General features: G+C 30.9%; 4 protein-coding genes across 4 annotated transcripts; 1 reads left to right on the top strand and 3 right to left on the bottom strand.

The window, feature by feature from the left end:
- Nucleotides 1-246: 246 nt before the first annotated feature.
- LOC126555857 (uncharacterized) lies at nucleotides 247-2,295 on the bottom strand. Its single transcript, XM_050210779.1, has 2 exons — nucleotides 1,635-2,295; nucleotides 247-1,190 (listed from the first exon to the last, which is right to left on the bottom strand). Exons 1-2 carry the CDS (start codon nucleotides 2,017-2,019, stop codon nucleotides 697-699), a joined length of 879 nt encoding a protein of 292 aa, XP_050066736.1. The 5' UTR covers nucleotides 2,020-2,295; the 3' UTR covers nucleotides 247-696.
- Nucleotides 2,296-2,405: 110 nt separating this feature from the next.
- LOC126555863 (uncharacterized) lies at nucleotides 2,406-3,279 on the top strand. The gene is made up of 2 exons (XM_050210788.1): nucleotides 2,406-2,863; nucleotides 2,932-3,279. The coding sequence occupies exons 1-2, from the start codon at nucleotides 2,602-2,604 to the stop codon at nucleotides 3,171-3,173; spliced, it is 504 nt and encodes a 167-aa protein (XP_050066745.1). The 5' UTR covers nucleotides 2,406-2,601; the 3' UTR covers nucleotides 3,174-3,279.
- Nucleotides 3,280-3,322: 43 nt separating this feature from the next.
- On the bottom strand, nucleotides 3,323-6,567 carry LOC126555862 (uncharacterized). The gene is made up of 2 exons (XM_050210785.1): nucleotides 5,447-6,567; nucleotides 3,323-3,505 (listed from the first exon to the last, which is right to left on the bottom strand). Exons 1-2 carry the CDS (start codon nucleotides 6,215-6,217, stop codon nucleotides 3,437-3,439), a joined length of 840 nt encoding a protein of 279 aa, XP_050066742.1. The 5' UTR covers nucleotides 6,218-6,567; the 3' UTR covers nucleotides 3,323-3,436.
- A 4,359-nt stretch (nucleotides 6,568-10,926) lies between these two features.
- On the bottom strand, nucleotides 10,927-20,923 carry LOC114124047 (DNA ligase 1). Its single transcript, XM_050210773.1, has 3 exons — nucleotides 20,026-20,923; nucleotides 18,095-18,375; nucleotides 10,927-12,001 (listed from the first exon to the last, which is right to left on the bottom strand). Exons 1-2 carry the CDS (start codon nucleotides 20,744-20,746, stop codon nucleotides 18,113-18,115), a joined length of 984 nt encoding a protein of 327 aa, XP_050066730.1. The 5' UTR covers nucleotides 20,747-20,923; the 3' UTR covers nucleotides 10,927-12,001; nucleotides 18,095-18,112.
- Nucleotides 20,924-21,224: the final 301 nt, after the last annotated feature.

The following is a 21,224-nucleotide window of genomic DNA, read 5'->3' as shown; positions in this document are numbered from 1 at the left end:
GATGAAGATCACAAAATGGCAAACGTCTGTAGATGTTTTCACGTATGCATTACTTACCTCGCGTTTATCAACGCATGATCAAATTTATTAAACCGTTCTAGCGTACAGGAGCGAGAGGATTAACTAATCAAGGAAAAACTGGTAAACATTTTGGCCGATTGACAATCCACCTGTGTGAAAAACGATTGTACGTCCAGTCAAAGATGAAAAAATGAAGACTTCAATTCACCCGAGTCATAAATAAATAGTATGTAACATAGTAAACGCTTTATTGTACAAATAAATATTATTATTATAATTATCATAATATTATGATTACAAGATTCTATCATTAAATTTACTAGTAGGTATAGAAAGTTATTATTACACATTATAATGATAATAACACGGGTAGTGTTGTTCTTGTTCTTTTCGTCCTCCCTTCCCACTACCCACTACTCCGTCTATAGTCATAATAAACCAATAGGTTTTAACATATTATAAAGACTATCGCGGAGTTTCGTTCTTATAAGACGTATAACTAACAATCGATATTATTATATTAATTTATGTACAATTCCGTGTCGACGGAGATAAAATCGTCAACAACGACTACAACGACGACTGCAATAACGATAAAATAAAAATATCATCATCGATAAAACGACAAAACGTAATAGGTAATACGTCTAACCGCGGTATGCGAATCGCAGTCGTTTAGTCGCTCTTCTCGACCACGGCGATCTTGTTGTTGGGCACCAGTGGGCCCGCTGCTGACGAGTAATACCCTCCCGGCTGGTCGGGTCCGCCGTCGTCGTCGTGGTGGTCCTGTTCCTGTGCGGGCGGCCTCGCGCCCTTGAAATACGCTCCTGGGGGGTTGGACTCGCCAGCGTAATAGTTGGCCGACGAGCTGTGCATCTTGGCCTCGGTCTGCAGGCCCTTGTACACGCCCAGCTCCTGTTCGAACTGAGCCTCGGAGTAGTGAGCGGCCGGGGCCGCCGCGTACGACTTGACGTGCCCCGATTCGTGTTTGCCGAACAGCGCCTTCAGGCCCAGCATTCCGGATATCGTGATGGCCAGCAGACTGGTCATGATCGCCTTGCCGGCCAACATGAACAGCGCGCCGAACGCCAGAGGTAGCAGCGTGCCGGCCATCACGGCCACGCCGGCGGCGAGCATGGGGCCGAGGTTTTTGTTCTTTTTGCCTCTACCTGCAACGTCAGGTCCGATTATTTATTTAAGTATAACATTATTTGGAATCTTCGACGCGATTCAGTGAACGTTAAAAACATGATATTATATTTTTTTAAATCGTTTAAACATCACAGATGATGATAGTAAAAAAAAAAAAAACATATTATCCAAAATTGGTGGTCATAACATAAGTACATATCATGGACATATAAAGTTTAACGATAATTTCCACGATAGGTACACGTTCGCCGTGATCTGTTTTCAAAACTTTTAGATAACATATTATTATCATTATTGTAAATAAATGGTTTACTTTGTACAACACAGTAACGTGGTTGCCAATCAATCACACGGCAAAAGATTATTATGCGAGTAAATGCGAACGTGTATAGTGGAAACACGCATTTTGAGATTGTTGAGGGTAATATGTATATTATATCATTATAAATTGGTTGACTCACCGTTGAGGAAAGACGACTTGAGCAAGGACCATGGGGCGATGACTTCGGATGGAAGATCAAATCCGAACGAAAACAATCCGAATATGTTTTGTATCTGCTCTATGAGATATTCCTCGATGCCTTTGGACTGCTGTTGGAGAAGGCCACCGTCGCCGTCGCCCACTTTGTTGTCATCGGCGGCGACGGCGGACAATGAGTCTTCCCTCCGACTCGCGGCGTACAGCAATGCATTTTTGAGCAGACCCTTGAAAAGACACGTGCCTGGCCCGTCGGCGGAAGTGCAACGCAACACGCCAAATGACCTTTCTGGAGCGGAATCACTGTGGCCGGACGACAACCGCACGGTGACCATGATCCCGAGGAGACACCACTTAATGGCGGACATGTTCGACGCAAATTACGATTAATTTAATATTATAAATGTAAAAATACACTCCGGTCGCTCAGGTCGTCGTTCGGATGAATCGAAACTCACAATGATGTGGTTGCAGACGTCGCGCTACGTATATATAACTTTCGGTGGGGTGCCGTTTCTATTTTTCGATTAGTTTTTGGTATTTGTTTTTTTTTTCTATCTTTCGTCTTTAATTGGCCGATCGACTCGTCGCGCGAAACTAATGAACAAAACCTGACGATGCGGACTCCGTGGGATATTATTTACAATATAGACTGCCACAAAATGACATAAAAATATATCATTTATAGGTGCACATGGATGTATTTTAATAGTATGTGTATGTTGCGACGGGGAATGTGGGTATTGTAGGCGTATTGTAGACATACTTTCAATCAGGACCTACATGTCTGAATGTGCGTAACGATTTTTGACCGCAACTCGCAAACGCACATTATTAGCCGCAGCACCCGCCTGTGTTTGTTATACTTACTCGGCGGCCGACGATATTGAACCTATGTTTTTCTATATCACAGTACAATTTCCGTCGCGATAGTCGACGGGATAACCGTCATGAAGTTATGGAAGTTGTTTTTTGCTATTTTCGTGGCTCTATCGTTACAGACTACCCGTGGTAACGTGCAAGGTCTACCCTGTTTGACTTGCCCAAATGCTACAAATACCATTAATAAAACCAAAATCAACATCACCAATACTGTCGATAATGTCAGTTACTTTTTCGGTAATGATACTTATCAGAGCCAACTGGGAACACGAGAGATCGCTGTTGGAAGTCTAGATTCGTTACGAGAGTCAAAAGCAGATCTATCAGAAGGTACGCAGTCACTTTTTTCGGATTCAATTGAGTTTTCGACTGCTATTTTAATTTTATTTCACTTTAAGGGCGGGGAAAGAAGAAGAAGAAGAAAAAAATCAAAAACAGTTCGATGAACATAATGGTCGGTGGAAGCATAATGGCAGCTTTCGTCGTAATATTTATGTTTTTGAATATGATAACCGCGACACTCGGAAAAGCACTACTTTTCACGTTCATTGCCAAGTTTTTGGTATCTGTAAATTGGAAATCGTCGGAATCGTCAAAGAAAAAACCTTCTCATAATGACATAACAGTCTTAATGACGTGAAATACGTTTACAACCAAAATATTTTTATTTTTAATTATTACATAACCAAAAATATTTATACAATAAATTAATATTATTGCATTTTAAAATTATTTATTATAAATTAATTTAGTTATAGTGAATAATTTAAAACAAATATATGTATTGAATACACGAAAATAAATTAATATTAAAACATTTTAAATGCATAATGAGTTTTGTTTTTAACTCATCGATTAACATTATAGTACTAGAAACTAAGAACAATTCATTTATTTTCAATTTTAATCATATTGCTGGTTACCATATTGAATAGGTTCGGTTTGAGCCGCATTGTATTGAGCTGCATTGATCTAAAATTATAAATAAATTTATAAAGTTGTATTTAAATTTAAAATATAATTTAATCAATTATTAAGGAATCACACTTCTAATCATTATTTTTTTATTAATTACTATAGATGATTATGAATATGAAGAACAGTTTTAATCTTCCTATTTATAATTTATTTATTTTTTATATTTGTTATGTGTTAATATTTTGTTATTGATATTATCTTATAGGTATATAATAATTTTGGTAAACACATACATGATTAATCCATAGTTTTAGTATTTAGTGTACTGGTGAGTAATATTTAAATAAAATACCATATGCGATTAAGTAATAATATTTGTAGGTACTATTACGAATATAAGTAATTAAATTATAAGTAAGAATTACAGATATTTCTAGATTGGTATATTCCAATGTATCGCTGTTATATTATTTATTTATATTAAATATTACTTGTGCGTATGTAAGTATTATATTTGGTATAGTATATTATAATCACAATATACAAAATATGTCAAACTCTGTATAAAAAAATGGCCAGGTAAAAAAATCCAGATTTTTAAGCACTATAAAGATGTAATATCATAAATCAACATTAAGACACCGAGTACACTTAATTAAAGTACACTCATTTTATTTAAATAATTTATTTACTTGATGAGAAATTATTTTGACAAGAGTAGAAATGTTAATTATAATATTATAATGCAGTTCTAATATCTTTTATTTATTAAATTCACGTTATTTTATATTATATAATTTCGTTATAATCTCTCATCAAGTAAATAAATTATTGAAATAAAATAAGTTTACTATTATTATTTTAAGTGTAGTATTTTATTTTTTTTTTTAATATTACCAATTTTTTACCAACTTTTATTAGATTTATCTCTCGAGAATTATAATAACGAGGAATAACGTAATTTCTTTTTATTCTAAGTAAAGTCATTAAATCTAAACCAAAAATTTAATTTTTTTTACTGTATTTATGTAATGAATCATTACATAATTACTAATCGTTTCCCGTGGTAACACATAGCAGAACATCAATTAGGTATACGTTTTTGCACAATTTTTTAAGGTTGTTGCTTTGCAGAGATATTTATGATACGTTATGTATTTTTCCATATGATTCTTCCACAATTGTAATTTTACTCGTAAATAAAAATATTTACTATTAATAGATAAGTACATTATTGTTAAATTTCTTTTTGTCTTATATTTATTACAATTAATTTCGATTATTGAATTAAGTTGCTAAATTCATTAAATAATGAGTTTAAAATCGTTTTAGTGTCAATAACTGCAAGAGGTTATGTATAATTTGGGGTTTTATTGGAAACGCATCGTAATTTTCTCCCACCTAGACCACCGAGGCATGTACTATGTTCACACAATTGAGTGGACGTAATATACTTCCACATACAGTGGACCTTTTCTTTTTCCACTAATAACCGTTTCCATCAAATGAGAATTTAACCACGTTATTCTTACCAAAATAATTTATATACTACACTTATATATACATTAAAACCTTAAATACAGTAAAAAGTTTATTAAATTTTTTAAAATTTTTTTGATTTTTTCCATGTTGTTATTTATTTAGATAATTAGTTAGCGAGTACGTACACAAAAAGGAAATTCGGGGAGGGGACGGTTCATAAAAAAATTAACAATAATAAATATTCATCGATGAATAACTACACAACTATTAGTTTTAGGGGGGGTTGAACCCCCAAAACTCCCTTGTATACGTGCCTGTTAGTTAGGTTAGGTTAAAAAGAAAAAACACCTATATTTATTATTTACAGTGTGTAAATGGACAACTCTTGCTTCTAGATAATAATATTCACACTGTCTAGCCACTGCTATATATTTTTTTTATTATTACTTATCTCGCACCACTACTACTATTGAATTGGATATTATGAACGGCAATATTTTTAGGGATACTCACGTCTGATATGATAGCCCCACCGGTTTCCAACTTGTAATCGGTTGCCTGTTGGTACGCTTGGTGAGGTCCCGGGTTGTTGATGACTTCGTACGTAGTCCTGGCGTGGCCGTGGCCGCCCGACTTTTTCGATACCGCCATCGCCGAAAGCATCAGAGCGAGTATACTGGTCAACAGTCCCTTGGCAGCCATCAGCGCCAGCGCCCCGAACGCGGTGGACATGAGCGTGGTCATCATCATCATTCCTCCGAGCATCAGCACTCCGGCGCCCTTGTCCTTCTTGCCCCGGCCTTCGACACCGGTAACGGGCGTGGATGTCGTAACTCCGATCAGCCACGCGACCGCGTCCATGGGCACAGACACCCTCAGCGATCTTTTCGATGCGAATTCCGCGATTTTAGAGTACACCGACGTGGACGGCGGCCACGTCGACGAAGAGCCGTTTTTGTACATTGCCATTCGTCCTTCGCCGGCTGTTCGCGCCCGGTCGTCCGGCACCACGGCCAAGTACTGGCCCATCAGCGGTATCTCTCCCGGATACGTGGCCACCGCGGCTACGATTTTCGCACCGGTCCTGGTCAGGCACGGCCACAGTTCGGTGGACTGAGCACACTTCTCACCCTCGTCGTGCAGCGAGGCCGCTAGCCCACCGACGTCGTAGCGTGTCCCCACCGTGGCAGAAAGAAGCTGTAGATGGAGCAACAACAACAATAACGATGACGACGAAGAACCGAACGCGACCAGAGATCTGTCGATGGAGAGACGAGGCGACATCGTGGATGCGAGTAAATGTGAACGATGACGACGACGACGACGACAACGATTAAAACGATTTAAGACGAATGGGCAATTAAATGATTACGCGCGAGTATTTATGCTCCTCGTTTAAGACGATATCGTCACGTGTGAGGGTGGTTTCCGGCAGACGTCTCGGACAATCGATACGTTTGAAGAGATCGAGACAATGGACCTCGTGGTCAGTTCTGTCATAGTTCCGATTGCGAATATATTGTGATGCGCGTGGTGATTCGGAACGGCTATACAACTGCTGGCGGCGGTCATCGGGTTCGCGGTTCCGTGCGTTATAAGTGTAGTTATCGTGCAGGTACTGCGAATAGAAATATGGTTTCACGCGCGACGGCCAGTGCTATTTAGGCCAAAGTTAACGCTTTTCTGGCATTTTCTCCTTCGATTTTCCATTTCGAATACGAGAGCTTAAAATATTGTCATTTTTATTGTTGTTTACGGTTCTTATGTCGTTTTTGAGTTTAGCCCAAGAGTGTGCGTAGACGGTTTACGCACAACACATACAAATCGATTAATCGTCAGTCTCCCGACCAGAGCCTTGATTGATGGATAGTCGAAAACACGGTTCAAAGAGCAACGAACGTTTTTTTTTTTTATGATAAAATACATATATTATTTATTATTTTTTCGATTTTTTTTTTTTTTTTTTTTTTAGTTATTAGAGTTTATGATTTAAATTATAAAAAATAATATGGACTTTATTATTATTAAATGATTTTTAAACGTACCACTAAACCACGCTTAAATGTTTTACTAAATGATTCTTTTGGATATTTCTTTAATGATCCTTTATTTATAATTGTATATATTTGTAATAAGCCTAACTATATGATCGAACAATTGTTTGGTTAAATGTTTTCAAGTATCTGTGTGATATTAATTGTTTACAAAATTATACAAAATTATACAAATGTAAAAAAACACTAAATTTTTTTAGTGGAAAATAAAGCTGAGTTGTGTTAGCGTTTTTTCTCACACTAATGGTAATTAACAGTATTTTACTTAAAATTCCTAATAATCAACTTAATAATCATAATAAACAAATAATTAATCATAGATTATTTAAAATTGAATTGAACTGGAAATACAACTGGATTAAAATGATAGAAATAATAGTATTCATAATTAATGATATTAAATTATTAAGACATTTTTTATTGTTTATAAATAAAAGAACTATTATTGGAATTGGTTCAGGCTCGTTGATTTTCACACTAGATTATTGGTATAAGTATGACACCCGTATATATGATTTATTCGATTAATTACAGTTAGCTGATAACAGTTGTTATAACAGTGGTTAAAATCAATTTTATTTTGAAATTATAGCCATAATTGGTAAAATATCTTGTTTTTATTACTTTTTAAGCTACATAAAGTTTTGTGTTTTCGTTAACGTATTTTATTTCTTTTATTTCTTTTTTTTTTTTTTTTTTTTGAAGTATAATGTTATCGGCATTATAAACGAATCACAGATACATATTTAATATGACCATTGCAAAAAACAATATTTATTTAATGGTTTCCGTTACACATATTATAGCTGTAGCAGTTATATAAACAACTATATAATAAATAATACTTAATATATATTGAAACTACTATAGTCTATAGATATTATAAGAGGTTTATCATCTAAAAAACTGAAAAAAAATCTCCGATTTATTCCCGTATAAATGCTTAGTAAACTATGCTTATCAATATGCATAAAATGCACACAATATCTGTCTAGTTACATTTTAAATATTAATTAAAAGCATATAAAACAAAGCTACTTAGATCATTTTTACTATTATAAGAATAATATAAGTACTTAGTTTCTACATATGTATAATAATATTACTATGGCTATGAGATACAAATCCATTGGAAAGTGAATAACTAATAATTCTGTTTGGGGTAAATTTCCTCATTATTTCTGCGTTAATTAAAAAAATGTATACATTACGGGGTGTATTTAATAATTTAAAATTTAAATGAACAAAAATAATTAAATTACCTATATATCTTAACTTAGAATTAACCATGTAACTCTTAGTCTAATTAATTTTATAAAATATCTTCATTAAATACATTTTTGGTGGAAAGTCTTCAGTAGAGCAGATATTTGTATACTATGTTCCTGTATATTTTAAGTTATGAGATGAATAAGATTATTTATCGTATTCTTTAAAAATAAATGTTATACACGAGATGCCAACACAGAATAAAAGTTAAGTCTTAAAATCCTTAAATGTGTTATACTGTTATAGGTACTTATACATACATATACAGATTATACCCAGGGTATAATAATATAAAGTTACCGAAACAGTATGTAATGATATAGGTACATTTATTTTGATTGAAAAAGAATAATTTGTGAAGTCGAAAAATGAAGAATAAATGTAACAGTTAATCAGTATTTTAAAATGCATATAAAATGAAATGAAATGATATCATGATAATATTATAGAAAGCTTAAAATATTTTGTATATATTAATATTTTAACGTAGTTTACTTTAATTGTCTAAATCTATATAATATGTATTACAATTAATTAGGCATATTTTTACAAGGCATATTATAGTGTGTACATTTTTTTTGGAGAGAATCATAGAATACAAATTCACTAAAGGGTCATTATTAGAGTTCAAAAGATTGTAAAGACTTATATTTTATATAATAGAATCTTATATAACTAACACATATTTTATAACTTTGTAAAATTTTTATTTTATAAATAATAGGTGATTATTTTAGATTTATAGACCCAAATAATTTTAAAATATTTGAAATTAAAATTATTAAAATAATACTCTTCATTTGGTAATTCGTATTATTACATAAAATAAAATTATGATATACATAGTAAAATACTTCAGATTATTTACTGGCAATATGTATCTATCTTATGGATCTGAAGCGGTCAATATTAGCATAAGTGGATCCAGTAGCCACATAATATGATTTTAAATGTCTACTCACTTATTGTTTCTTTGTATTGAATAATAAAAATACGTGTAAATTATTTTTGTACTATTTTAATCTCAAATATTTCTGCATTATGCTTTTTCCATCAATAGTATAATCATAGTAAAAAGTATTTTTGGTGTTATCTTTCATATTGATTTAAACATTTAACTGTATGATCTTTAAATATTTTGATTTTTCGTTTCTATTATTATTATTGTTAATATTATTATATTTTTTTAAATTTATTTGTTTAAAAGCTGTTAAAGTTTAAAAATTAAAAAGTTTTTCATTTAATTTTATTTCATTTCACTTTAAAAAATATTTGCTATATAATAATTTCTTTTGAAACCTCATTAAATATTAATAAAAATAAAATATTATATTGATAAAATTCAAAATTGAGTATTCATTAAGTTAAATATATAATGCTTTAAATAAAAGGCATATATATACAAAAATAAAAAAAATTTTATGTATAATTTTTGTTTTTATGATAGTGTGTTATTAATAGCTTACATAGCTATACCACATAAAATTATTATTATTATTATTGTTGTATACTCTAGACTATAATATACCTTATTAATATAATAATTTAATTTAATGTATCTCAAGTATATGTTTAATCTAGTAATTGTATTTTTTTATACCAATCATTTATAAAGTATATACTCATGTGTATAGTATAAAATTATTATTAAATTTATCTACTTACATAACAAGAATTAATCCTATTGGCTATTACTAAAAATAATAATTTATAAATTTAATAACGGATTTAAAATTATATTATCGTGATAATTGTTCTTTTTAATAACTGTGAGCTTCAAAGAATGCAAATACAATTGTACAATAATTTAAATCAAGTGGAACTACGTATATAGTCTATAATTTATATTAAGTTATTTTATATATTGGTATTAATTAAGTTTATTATAGCCAAATAATATATTATTTTATAATTTATAACTACTTTATGTATTTTAATGTGATGAGATTTAGTTATGTATACACTATACAAAAAAGAAGTTAATTTATTAAATAATAAGTCAACACACTTTTTTTTTTATATTATTATACCTATAAAAATATTTAAAAATATAATATAACAGTTAGAGCAAAAATGTTGTTGTTTTATTTATATGAATGAATTCATAGTGATTATTATTGATTATTTAAATAATGTTTACCTATTGAGAATTTATGAAAGATATCTTTGATATCTATTATTTTGTGTTATGTATCGGGGGTGGCTTTTGTCATATTCAAATATAGCTCGCTTTTTGTTTATAAAATCAAAATTTACTTATAATTGTTCTTAATTTAAATTTTTTTGGTGAACATTTATAAAAAATTATCAAATTATATTTTGGTTCTTTGTATAATTGTCCATGTCGCTCTGGACACGTTCAATATGAAGGGGTGATTCAATATGATCACCCCTATTAAATGTTATAATAACAAAGATTTACTATATTTTACAAAAAGAGATAGGTAATTTAATGAATTAATAGAAATTAAGTTGTATTAATATTGAGAAACGTATATGTTATTTTAAATTTATATAGTTTTAAAAGTGCTTAAGCACAATAATTTTACTAGGTATTATATTTAATAATTTAATATTTTGCTTAATACGTTACTTATTATTTATAATAAGTACTTAAAGAAGTGTAATATAATCATATATATTATTATATGATTATAAGTATAACCATGCTTAGATTTCTAGAATTTTATTTTTGCAATAAAAAAATATTTTAGTTATAGCTTTAAAAAATAATTTCGTTACACAGATGTAGTATTTATACAATTATACATAATTATTCATTAGTATACGTTATATATATTTCATTAAACGTAAAAAAAAATATATATATATATTGACATATTATAATATTTATTATAAAATAACATTATGATCGATAAAATTATGACAATGTTCGTATTGATTCACGTCAAATAACGCAACGGACAAAAATATCAGATGATTGTATAATAATATAATAATAAATTACGATATCATGGCAATGGTATTCAGTCCGCGACTTGTCGTGTGTCGAACCGCGAAGACGCGACGACGAGTTAATTCGAAATGTGTCATAATTTTTTCGTAACACCCAATTCTTATAAAAATAATAGATAAATAACTTTCGACAATATTAATAAATAAAAATATTAGCTTGATAACATCAATAATAAATATGTCCTGATAATAATATTTTATCGTTTGTACAATGCGTCCTTACAAAATTTAATATTTTGTATAATAATATTAAACCTATATTTACACATTAATGATAATAATAAATAGATAATAAAATAAATAATTATAACAAAACTAATACGTTAAAACTATGCACGTTAATTGACATGTCGTTGCATGTAAAATATGAATTATGTTTAAAATACAAAACACAAAAAGAACAAAAGGGGAGAAAAAAAGAAATTAAAACCGTATCTTGCAAGGTGAATACATCTTTGATACAGGCAGATTGTACAATTGGATTTGAGCAATATATGGATATTATATATAGTATGTCAACGGTTTATTAACAATAATAATAATAATAATAATATGATATTTTCTATACATATAATAATATATAATTATATATTTTGTCGCGTCTCAAAACTTGTTTCTTGTCATTTTTTGTATATTTGTGTTTGTGTTTCTTTTCTTTTTGTATTTTGTGTGTCCACTGACGAGCCAATGTCATCATCCTGCTTCCTCCTGCACATCATCAATGCGACACATAGTTGTATATTATACAGACGTCGCGTATTCCGCAAACCTAAAAATGAATTCGTTCGTCAATCACCATAGCATGTACATAACAATAATAATATCATAATGCCATAAATATTAACAATCGTTATTTTTATAAGGAATATAGCATAACAATTACGAGACAATACGAGTTGCATATATGCGTTAAGTGTATTTGTTCGTCGTTTTCCATAAAACGTCCTTACATGTTTCTGCGTCACACTTTTTTAGCACGACGACAACAACCAACACGACTGTCATTAACTCGGCCGCAATCGTATGGTAAGTAACTGAATCGTCGGAATTTTCGCGGACATGGGAACCCACACCACACGTCCGTCCCATCAACCCGATTCGGTATAAGTATATAATATGAATATGAATATGAATAAGATACGAAGATGTCTTACGTGTAGACGGTATAAAGTATAACATAATAATATAGGTGCCTACACTTATATTATTACCTATTCATATATTAAGATTGAGCATAGTAATAAAACATATTATAAACTGGTGCAATGAAATACATAACGGTGTGTAAACGTGCACATTGTACCTGTGTATAAATAATCAGTAACCAAATATAAATAATAACAACAATGTGAGATAATTAACTCGCATTACACTACATAATATGAAATCATATTACGGCCAGTATCTATTACAGTGGCTATTGTAAGTATGTCTGTGTGTATAATTTCTTAACAGGCCGGTTTGAAGGTACATATATTATTATAATTGATTAACGACGCACGCGGCCTATACTATGATACGCATAATATTCTTCATATTGGGCCCCTTCCATCCCCATATTGCCGAGTAGTTATCACACGATGTCCGAATCGAATCACGTCGGAAGAATAACGTCGATGCTCTGATATGATAGATTGAGCGGGAAGGTATTCGGGCTAATTAATTTATTCCGTGACAAATAATATTCGCAGTGCGTAACCTACATCGGCTATGAATAATATTATCGGCGGCGGCCTGATTTTTATTTTCTTCCCATAACCAACTTCCACTTTTCTTCACGTCCACAAGAATTGAATATAATTATGTATTATACAATTTCTGGCAGGATTATATTATTACAACTACTCGGAAAGTTATAAAAGAGCTGGACATCAGTATGAAAAGTGTCATAAAAAAAAAAAAGTTGATAAAGTAGACATAAAATAAAAATATTAAATATTTATGACTGACGAAAAATTTAAAATAAAAAAAAAAAGTATGACCCCATGATTTACTTTAAGGAGATTTAATATAAAATAAAAAATGTGTTGTAAGTTTTTAAGGAATTATAGATACCTAAGTATTATTTCAATCAATTAAGATTGTTATTTATCATCGTGTTTAGATAATGTATTATTATTATTATTATTATTATTGTCTCTATTATACAATTAATAATTTAAATTATTGAATCAATATGTTTATTCATTAAATAAGTCAATTAAAAGTAACAAATTATAAAAAAAGACTTTTACTTCTAATCAGATTTTTGTTTGCCATAATGCCATCCGTACTAAATTGCAAAGACGTAAAAAAATGCGTATTGCGGACGATTTTAATTGGCTCCGGGATTTAAAATGATCGTCACAATTGACTTATTACCTCTAATCCCTTAGTCACCCCTTTTTTTATGTCTTTACTCGTGCACATTGGTTTAACACTGTATGATGAAATGGGTTAAATCTTGTAATTGCAATGATTTTTAATATTCTCATTGGATAAACAAAAAAAATTTAAAAAACAAACAAACATATAATGGAGAAACTTATCAAATAAATTTGTTTTCGTTTTCTAAATAAAAAATTAAAGAAAGACGAATGAAAGTCTTGGTTGACTCAAGATGATCATATTTTGATTAACTTTTTTCATCAACACCCTAGTTAAATATTCCGATATCTATTAAGTTGATAATGATATTATGAAAATTACAACTTTGAACCAGAGAAATTTCAGTTACATTTACAATTGCTTACGTTTGATCTAATGTTTTATATATAAATAAACGTATTATAACACATACTAAATAATACTATACATTTATATCGAACACTATAATAATAAAAATAATAAATAATATAGCATATATATATATATATTGTGTATCGCATCGAGACATATCACAAGTAATTAACGTTCTTTAAAATGTTTAATTTTAAACTATTATAAAAATAACTTACATTTCAAAGAGAAATAATATGATACAGTTAAAAATCATATCTACTTTTATAAACGATGATACCATATCGTCCACAACCCATATTGTGTCCACACGGTGGACAGTATTTTAATGATAATAATTTCTGTGTATTTTTTAATAATTACTATATTATTATTATTCAGTTTAATATTTTGTAAAGACCAAATTAAGCACGGCAATATTAGTGAAATCGTTTTTAGCACGATTGTAATTTGTAAATAGCACATCGGCGTTTTCACGCTAGTATAATAATATTCACATTTAAATACATAGTTATCGATAACAATATAAATATAAATATCAAACAAACAATATATTGACGAGTTTCTGAGAAAATACAATTATAACTAAATAGGTGAGTATAATTAACCATATATTATTTGGAACTAATTTTTTGGCATAAAGTACTTTTATTTTCGTAACGATTAAAATATAAAACATTACTGTACATATCTATATAACAATCGTATTTGGAATATTAATCAAAGTCCATTAGTATGTTCACTAAATAAATGTTATTGCGGTGAGAATTATTGAGGCAGTAATAGCATAGTTAACTGAGATATACTAATTTTAATTAGAATACGTTTTTGCATTATGTTTTATAATTAATCGATAACTAGGCGCTAAGCCATGAAAGAAATGGAATTTTTGGAACTATAACAACCAATTTGCAATTAATTCAAATTTCAAGATGATTTAGAAATATAAATAACATCATGATTGGAATTGGACATATACTTCGAAGGAGCTCGAGTTTAAATATCCAAATCGTTAGGTAGGTACTCAATAGGCTCACCAATTCATCATTATTATTTAAATTTCTGGGTAATTGTGAGTTATTTATTCGCTACAGTAAAACATTCATATTCATTTTATTTTAATTTATTATATTTGTATGATTTTAATTTATAGTATTGTAATTTATAACAAAAAAATATTACTATCTGATTTAACTATTTATTTAAATACTCTATATCAGGGGTCTCCAAACTTTTTTATTCAAGGGCCACAAAAAATATCATCATCTCTTAGCGGGCCAAAAGTTTATACACATACATTATAACACATTAAAACATACAATTTTTAATTTTTAAATGTTAGATATATCATCTTGTATATTTATTTTCCTATGAGGGCCGCGGGGCAGTTAAAATTTGTTCGAGGGCCGTAGTTTGGAGATCTCTGCTCTATATCAACTTTAACTCTATTTCCTCTAATAGTGTTACTCTAATTAAAAACAAAATAAATGATATTTTATTTATACATTTAATTGATTATTACTTAGTGTACTAAATTATATTTAATAACATTTACTGTAAAAACAACTTTTTTTTTAGATTGAATTTACTAAAAAAAAAAAAATATTATTACCGTTTTAAATGATCTTTTATTTAAAAATTCGTTTTAATATCAATAAAATAAATTGACTACCATACAAAATTTAGACTTATAGAATAATTGTTAACATAAGGTATAATAGATACAATTTAAATAAAGTGATTTTGAACGTATTTTTAAATTTGATTGATAGTTTTTTTTTAATGTTCTAAAAATGTTTGCGTGCACACATATTTAATTCCGTTAATCAGAGTTTTGATTTGTATACACATACCTACTTTACATATGTAAAAAACGTGAGCACATGACGTGCTTTTTCATCAAAGAGAAAACCTTATAATATATTAACGTTAATAGTTTTGTTAGTATAGTGATGTATTATAAATATTATTATATTATAATGCTCATAATATATGCGAGTACAATGAAATGTGTATATTTATCATGCTAATATTATATATTATAAGGTTTTGCAAAATAATAGTGTTGGATTATGAATGGCATACAAAATATAGTGTAAATCCAGGTCGTGTAAATACAACCGATGAAGTGTTAAATAGACCAGAACTAAACCAGGGGAATCAAATATTTATATGCTGAAATGATTCTATGATAATAATTTTTTTACTGTCGTTTTTCAATATTCAAAAGATCTATTAGATGATTAGAGAAAAAATTTACAAGTACAAATATATATTATGATCACAAAAACATAAAAATATAAATAAAATAAAATGTCCAGCACCCATACGATAATAATCCATAATCTTTATTCAGTAAAGATTTGATTAGTTTATTAGTTATTGTATAAATGCTCGTAATACATCATACATGTGTATTGTGATAAAACTAGTATGTTTGTAGTAGGTATCAGTCGGAAACACTTAATATCTAAATATACAATTAAATGATGAGTTCATTAAATTTCATTTTTTTTTTATATAAATTACCTACTATACCAAGATGAGTGAGTAAAAAAAGGATAAGCCAAAATCACCACTTTTCGTCAAATGAAAAAAGTTCTTATTTCTGTATTTACTGTTATGATTCCTCTTTATTTTTTTATTAAAATTTAAAAAGAGAAAAACTAAAACATTAAATATTCTAATAAAAAACTATAAAGAACATTTTTTTTCTGTGAGACATCATATTTTTATATAAAATTATCCCTGTACAAGATTACTCTATAAATGTGAATAATTGGTGATAGAAAAACATAAGTAAGTACTTTAAAACATTTGTTGGTTTTTTAATATGACTTAAAATTATTTTTTTTCATAAACTTAACATTTGTATTCAATATATTTGTCTCAAAAAATTATTTAAAAGTAGATTCTATAATAAACCTATCTAATAAATAATTAATTATATTGACTATACATATTTTATATATCAGTGATTAAGAAATACTTGAATAAATATGCAAATTTAATGTAATGAAAGAATCAGTTTTTTTTTATAAAATTAGATAATGTGCTGTAAAAAGAAAACTCATGATAAGAATTAAATACATACAAAAATATAATGTGTTTTGTGAGGCCCTAATGTGATCAATTTGGTGTTTAATTTTCTGTTTTACAGCACGTATTTGAGTATACACATGCAATTATCCTTTCAAATTAAATTATTCAGACCTAAATTCTAAAAAACTAACCATTAGGAACCAACTAATATCAAGTGAGATGTGAATTTGATCAAATATTATAATAATAATATTAAATTATAATTTAAGTATTATATCTTTTGTGCACAGAAAGTATTGAAGTATCATACATTTTTTCTAATTTGACCTATAATTTATTTGTGAATTTCAATAAATATTAATTCAAGTATTATTAATACACAATCATTGAATGATCTATCATATTAACCTATCGATATAAAAACAAATTTCAGAAAGTATTTTCTACTGTTGATATTAGTACCTATATATTTAAATATTATTTCGTGAAAATGTTTAAAAACTAATATAATACTAATAAGATATTTATAAAATGATTAATCCATTAATTTTCATTTGCATTTTAAATTTTTACGTATACGATAGCTGAACAAATTTAGAAATTTAAACTTATTTAGAGATTTATTTTTTAGTATGAATAAATTAAAATATAATAACATTTATATCATCACTGATTATACATATAACATTTTTCCTGTGAAATATTATACTTTTTTTTTTTAAAATTGTATAATACTTCATTTTTATATCTGTATTTAGTTTTCTAAATATTAATGTTCATCGTTAGTCATTATTGTATAAAGAAACATCTAAAGCAAATAATGATATCCTAGTATGATAAGATATAAAGTTAATTAAAACACCTATTTTTTTTTAATTTCTAAACATACTATAACATGACTTGTTAGGTATATAACTTACTGAATCGTTAATGTACTACTAATACATTATGTATAATCTATATATATAAAGATTTTAATTTATAATACATTACAATTTGTTTAAATGTGTTAGTACCCCAACATGGTAAATTTAAATACAAGTTGTTGAAGAATATAGTTGTAAAAGCTTGAATTGTGTGTAATTCTTAAAATAATAAATACCATTTTTTCGAAGAACCACTAATGGTGTCCCTTGAGACCCAGTCCAACTGCGAACAGCGCGAAAAAAAATCCAGCAAAACCAGTGGTTGCTACGATCAGCACCAATCCACCCAACATCAGTGGCACAAGTGTGAAAAATTTGAGCTTATACGCCAACAATAGTGGCAACATAAACTTTTTCAGTTTCTTGAAATCCTTAACCTTGAACGGCTTGTGCTTTTTGCCTTTCTTTTTTCGCCTGCGTTTCTTTTTGACGATCGCTGGCTTTTCTTCTCCATAACCTGCATAAAACCACAAAAATAATAAGTATACCTTTCCTAAGAGAGATCATGAAATACTAATAATAATCATAATAATATCCTAATGAACTGTAAGATGACTACAGAAAGAGAACACTGCTAAATGTTAAACTTTAATATGAAAATACCCATGTTTATGACTGACAAGAATAATACCTATGTCCTCCGATTTACATAAGTACATGTATTTATAAAACCGTCGTCCGACGCGATCACTATTCTCATTTTGATTTATAAATGAATCAAAAAAAAAACACATGTCCTAAATTATACACATATTATATTATATGTATATATATATAAATTTATTTATTAAGTGCACAAAGTCGTATAAACGTGTTGTTCTACGTGAGTTTTATACCCAAGTATTATTCTACCACCTGCTGCATGAAAGACGGTCGTAATTATTCGTCGCTTACGATTGCATTTTATTTTTATAATATTCATCAGCCTCCAACATGCTACGTCATTGCAGCAACGTTTTTCAGAAATCTAGTAAATAGTATTTAATATTATTTATCATATATATATATGGGTATACCTACTCTAAATAAAAACATTCAAATTCGCTTTGCATCGTACATTATGGAAGATGATTTTAGAAAGTAGAATTATCGTTAACTTGCGCGTGAGTCGAATCATTGTCGACTTACGAGTCTATTTATCATTCGTTTATTCGACTATACTGCAGAAGCACAATTTACTGTGTTTAAAATACCTATCCCAATAACATTTTCATGGCGTGGCTATACAATTGAATGATGTCTATAGCCTTATATTTAGGTTTTCTGTTGCAAACACAATCTAATTTACGGGTAATGTGTCGGCGCTTGCCAAATGAAAATGCATATGCAAATAGTATCATCTGAAGTGACTCATATAATTGTTTTAAATTATTATTATAAAAAAATTTCTTGGATACAATATGTCATAATTGGTCATACATTTTTCATTTACTGATCATTTATTCTTGAGGGATGAAGCACCCTCGGTTATTAATACTGCACCAACACTTGATTACGTTCTATAGTGGTCAACGTTTACCGATTTTTAGACCGGACAAGGCAATCAACCATGGGTAATACGTATTTTAGAAAAAACACTTGCATCGATATGTGTTCTGCCTACATACATTAAGCAAATAATAAACCATCACCAAATGAACCATAGTATAGTACTTAATATTAGGGTTTATCGAATCAGTACCGTGTCCAAGGTCGAAACCACAACTCGATATCGTGCAGTTAACGAACAACGAAGACATTTAATGGGTATAATAATATTGTTTTCTTTTAGCGACTAGAGCTATAATGACGATTATATAGATTTCATAGCCAGACTATTGAAAGTAAATACCGTCGAACGTTTTTTCGCATCAGATGCAATTTGTCAGATGAATGACTAAATGAAGTCATCCATAACGTCATTGACTTTGAATCGTATTTGCATACATAAAAATATATAATAACTATATAATGCATATATTATTTGATAATGAATCCATTGTATAATGTAAGACGTACGTGGGTCCAGCAGTTTCATTTAAAGACTTTTTGGGAGATAGTTTCGTGTTGTGGCCTATCTAGTCCAAGAAAAAAAAAAACAAACCCATCACACGTGTTTTATACTCACCGTCGGACGAATCGATGTGTTGGACCTCGACGATCTCTTCGATCTCCTCTTCCTCGCCTTTATCCTCGTGATCTTCATCGTCATCCACGTCGTACTCGTCTTCATCGTCGTCGTCGTCGTCGTCATCATCGTCGTCGTCGTCCTCGTACTGTCTGACCCGCTTGGAAGTCACCTCCTCCGTGCCGACGGTCGGCCGGGCGGTGGACAAGCGGGGCGGTGGAAACGTGATGGTGATAATCGGTTTGGTGGTGCTCATCAGCGGCTGATACCTATACGGTATGTCCCGGCGGGCTTCGTGCGTGCTGGTGGCCACCGCAGACTTGGCAGTAGTCGTCGTCGTGGTAGCGGACTTCACCGGCGAATGTTGTTGCGGGTACCGCGGCGGCGGGTGCGTGACGGATATCTGCGTCCAAGACTTGCCCAGGGCTGTAGGGACGACGGTCGGCGGTGAAGCCAGCGGTGGGCCGACTCCGGGGACCGGTGGGTCGGGAGCCCTCATGATTATGCCCGACGTCTCGGTGGTGTGCGGCGTCGACTGGCCGGCCGCGTGCTTCTGGACGACCAGCCCGAACTTGGACCAGACGCCTGTGGCCGTGGCGGCCGCTTCGGGCTGGACAGCCGCGGACCCGCCGTCGAGCGAGGGTCGAACCCGGTCGGCGACGGTCAGCAGCAGCGCCAGTACCAGCGCGAGCGGTGGCATCGCGACGGCGGCGGCGGTCATTGTGGCGAGCACTTGTCGGTCACGGCCGTTGGTGTCGACGAAGCGTTTCAGACGGCATGGCAAACGTTAGTGGCGACGAATTTGTGCGCGGAAAACGAACGACAATCTTTCGGTTAGGTTTGTGATGCGCGACAAGAGCGTTCCGACACCGGACTGGCCGATGTCTTCGGCGCGGCCCGCCGAAGTCGGAAAATCGTTCTCCTCCCCCCACTCGTACCCGCCAAACGGTGTCCCTCCCCACAAACCCGAAGATCGTCGTCGCCGCCGCCGCCGTCGTCGTTTTGCCGGTCCAACGGTTTACTGTGCCTCGATTGTTAGCGCCGCGGCTAGAAGACAAACACCACACGGTCTACGCACCACCTTCGCCTCCGCTGCCGCCGTCACTACCACAGCTACCGTCGCTATAATGATAAACTACAATAATAATAATAATAACACATCTAACTCTTCTTTGACGACCATAGTAATAGTGTATGAC

This window comes from Aphis gossypii, chromosome 1 (genome assembly GCF_020184175.1).
Source record: "Aphis gossypii isolate Hap1 chromosome 1, ASM2018417v2, whole genome shotgun sequence".
Lineage (NCBI taxonomy): Eukaryota > Metazoa > Arthropoda > Insecta > Hemiptera > Aphididae > Aphis > Aphis gossypii.
This window is presented reverse-complemented; position numbering and strand designations above follow the sequence as displayed.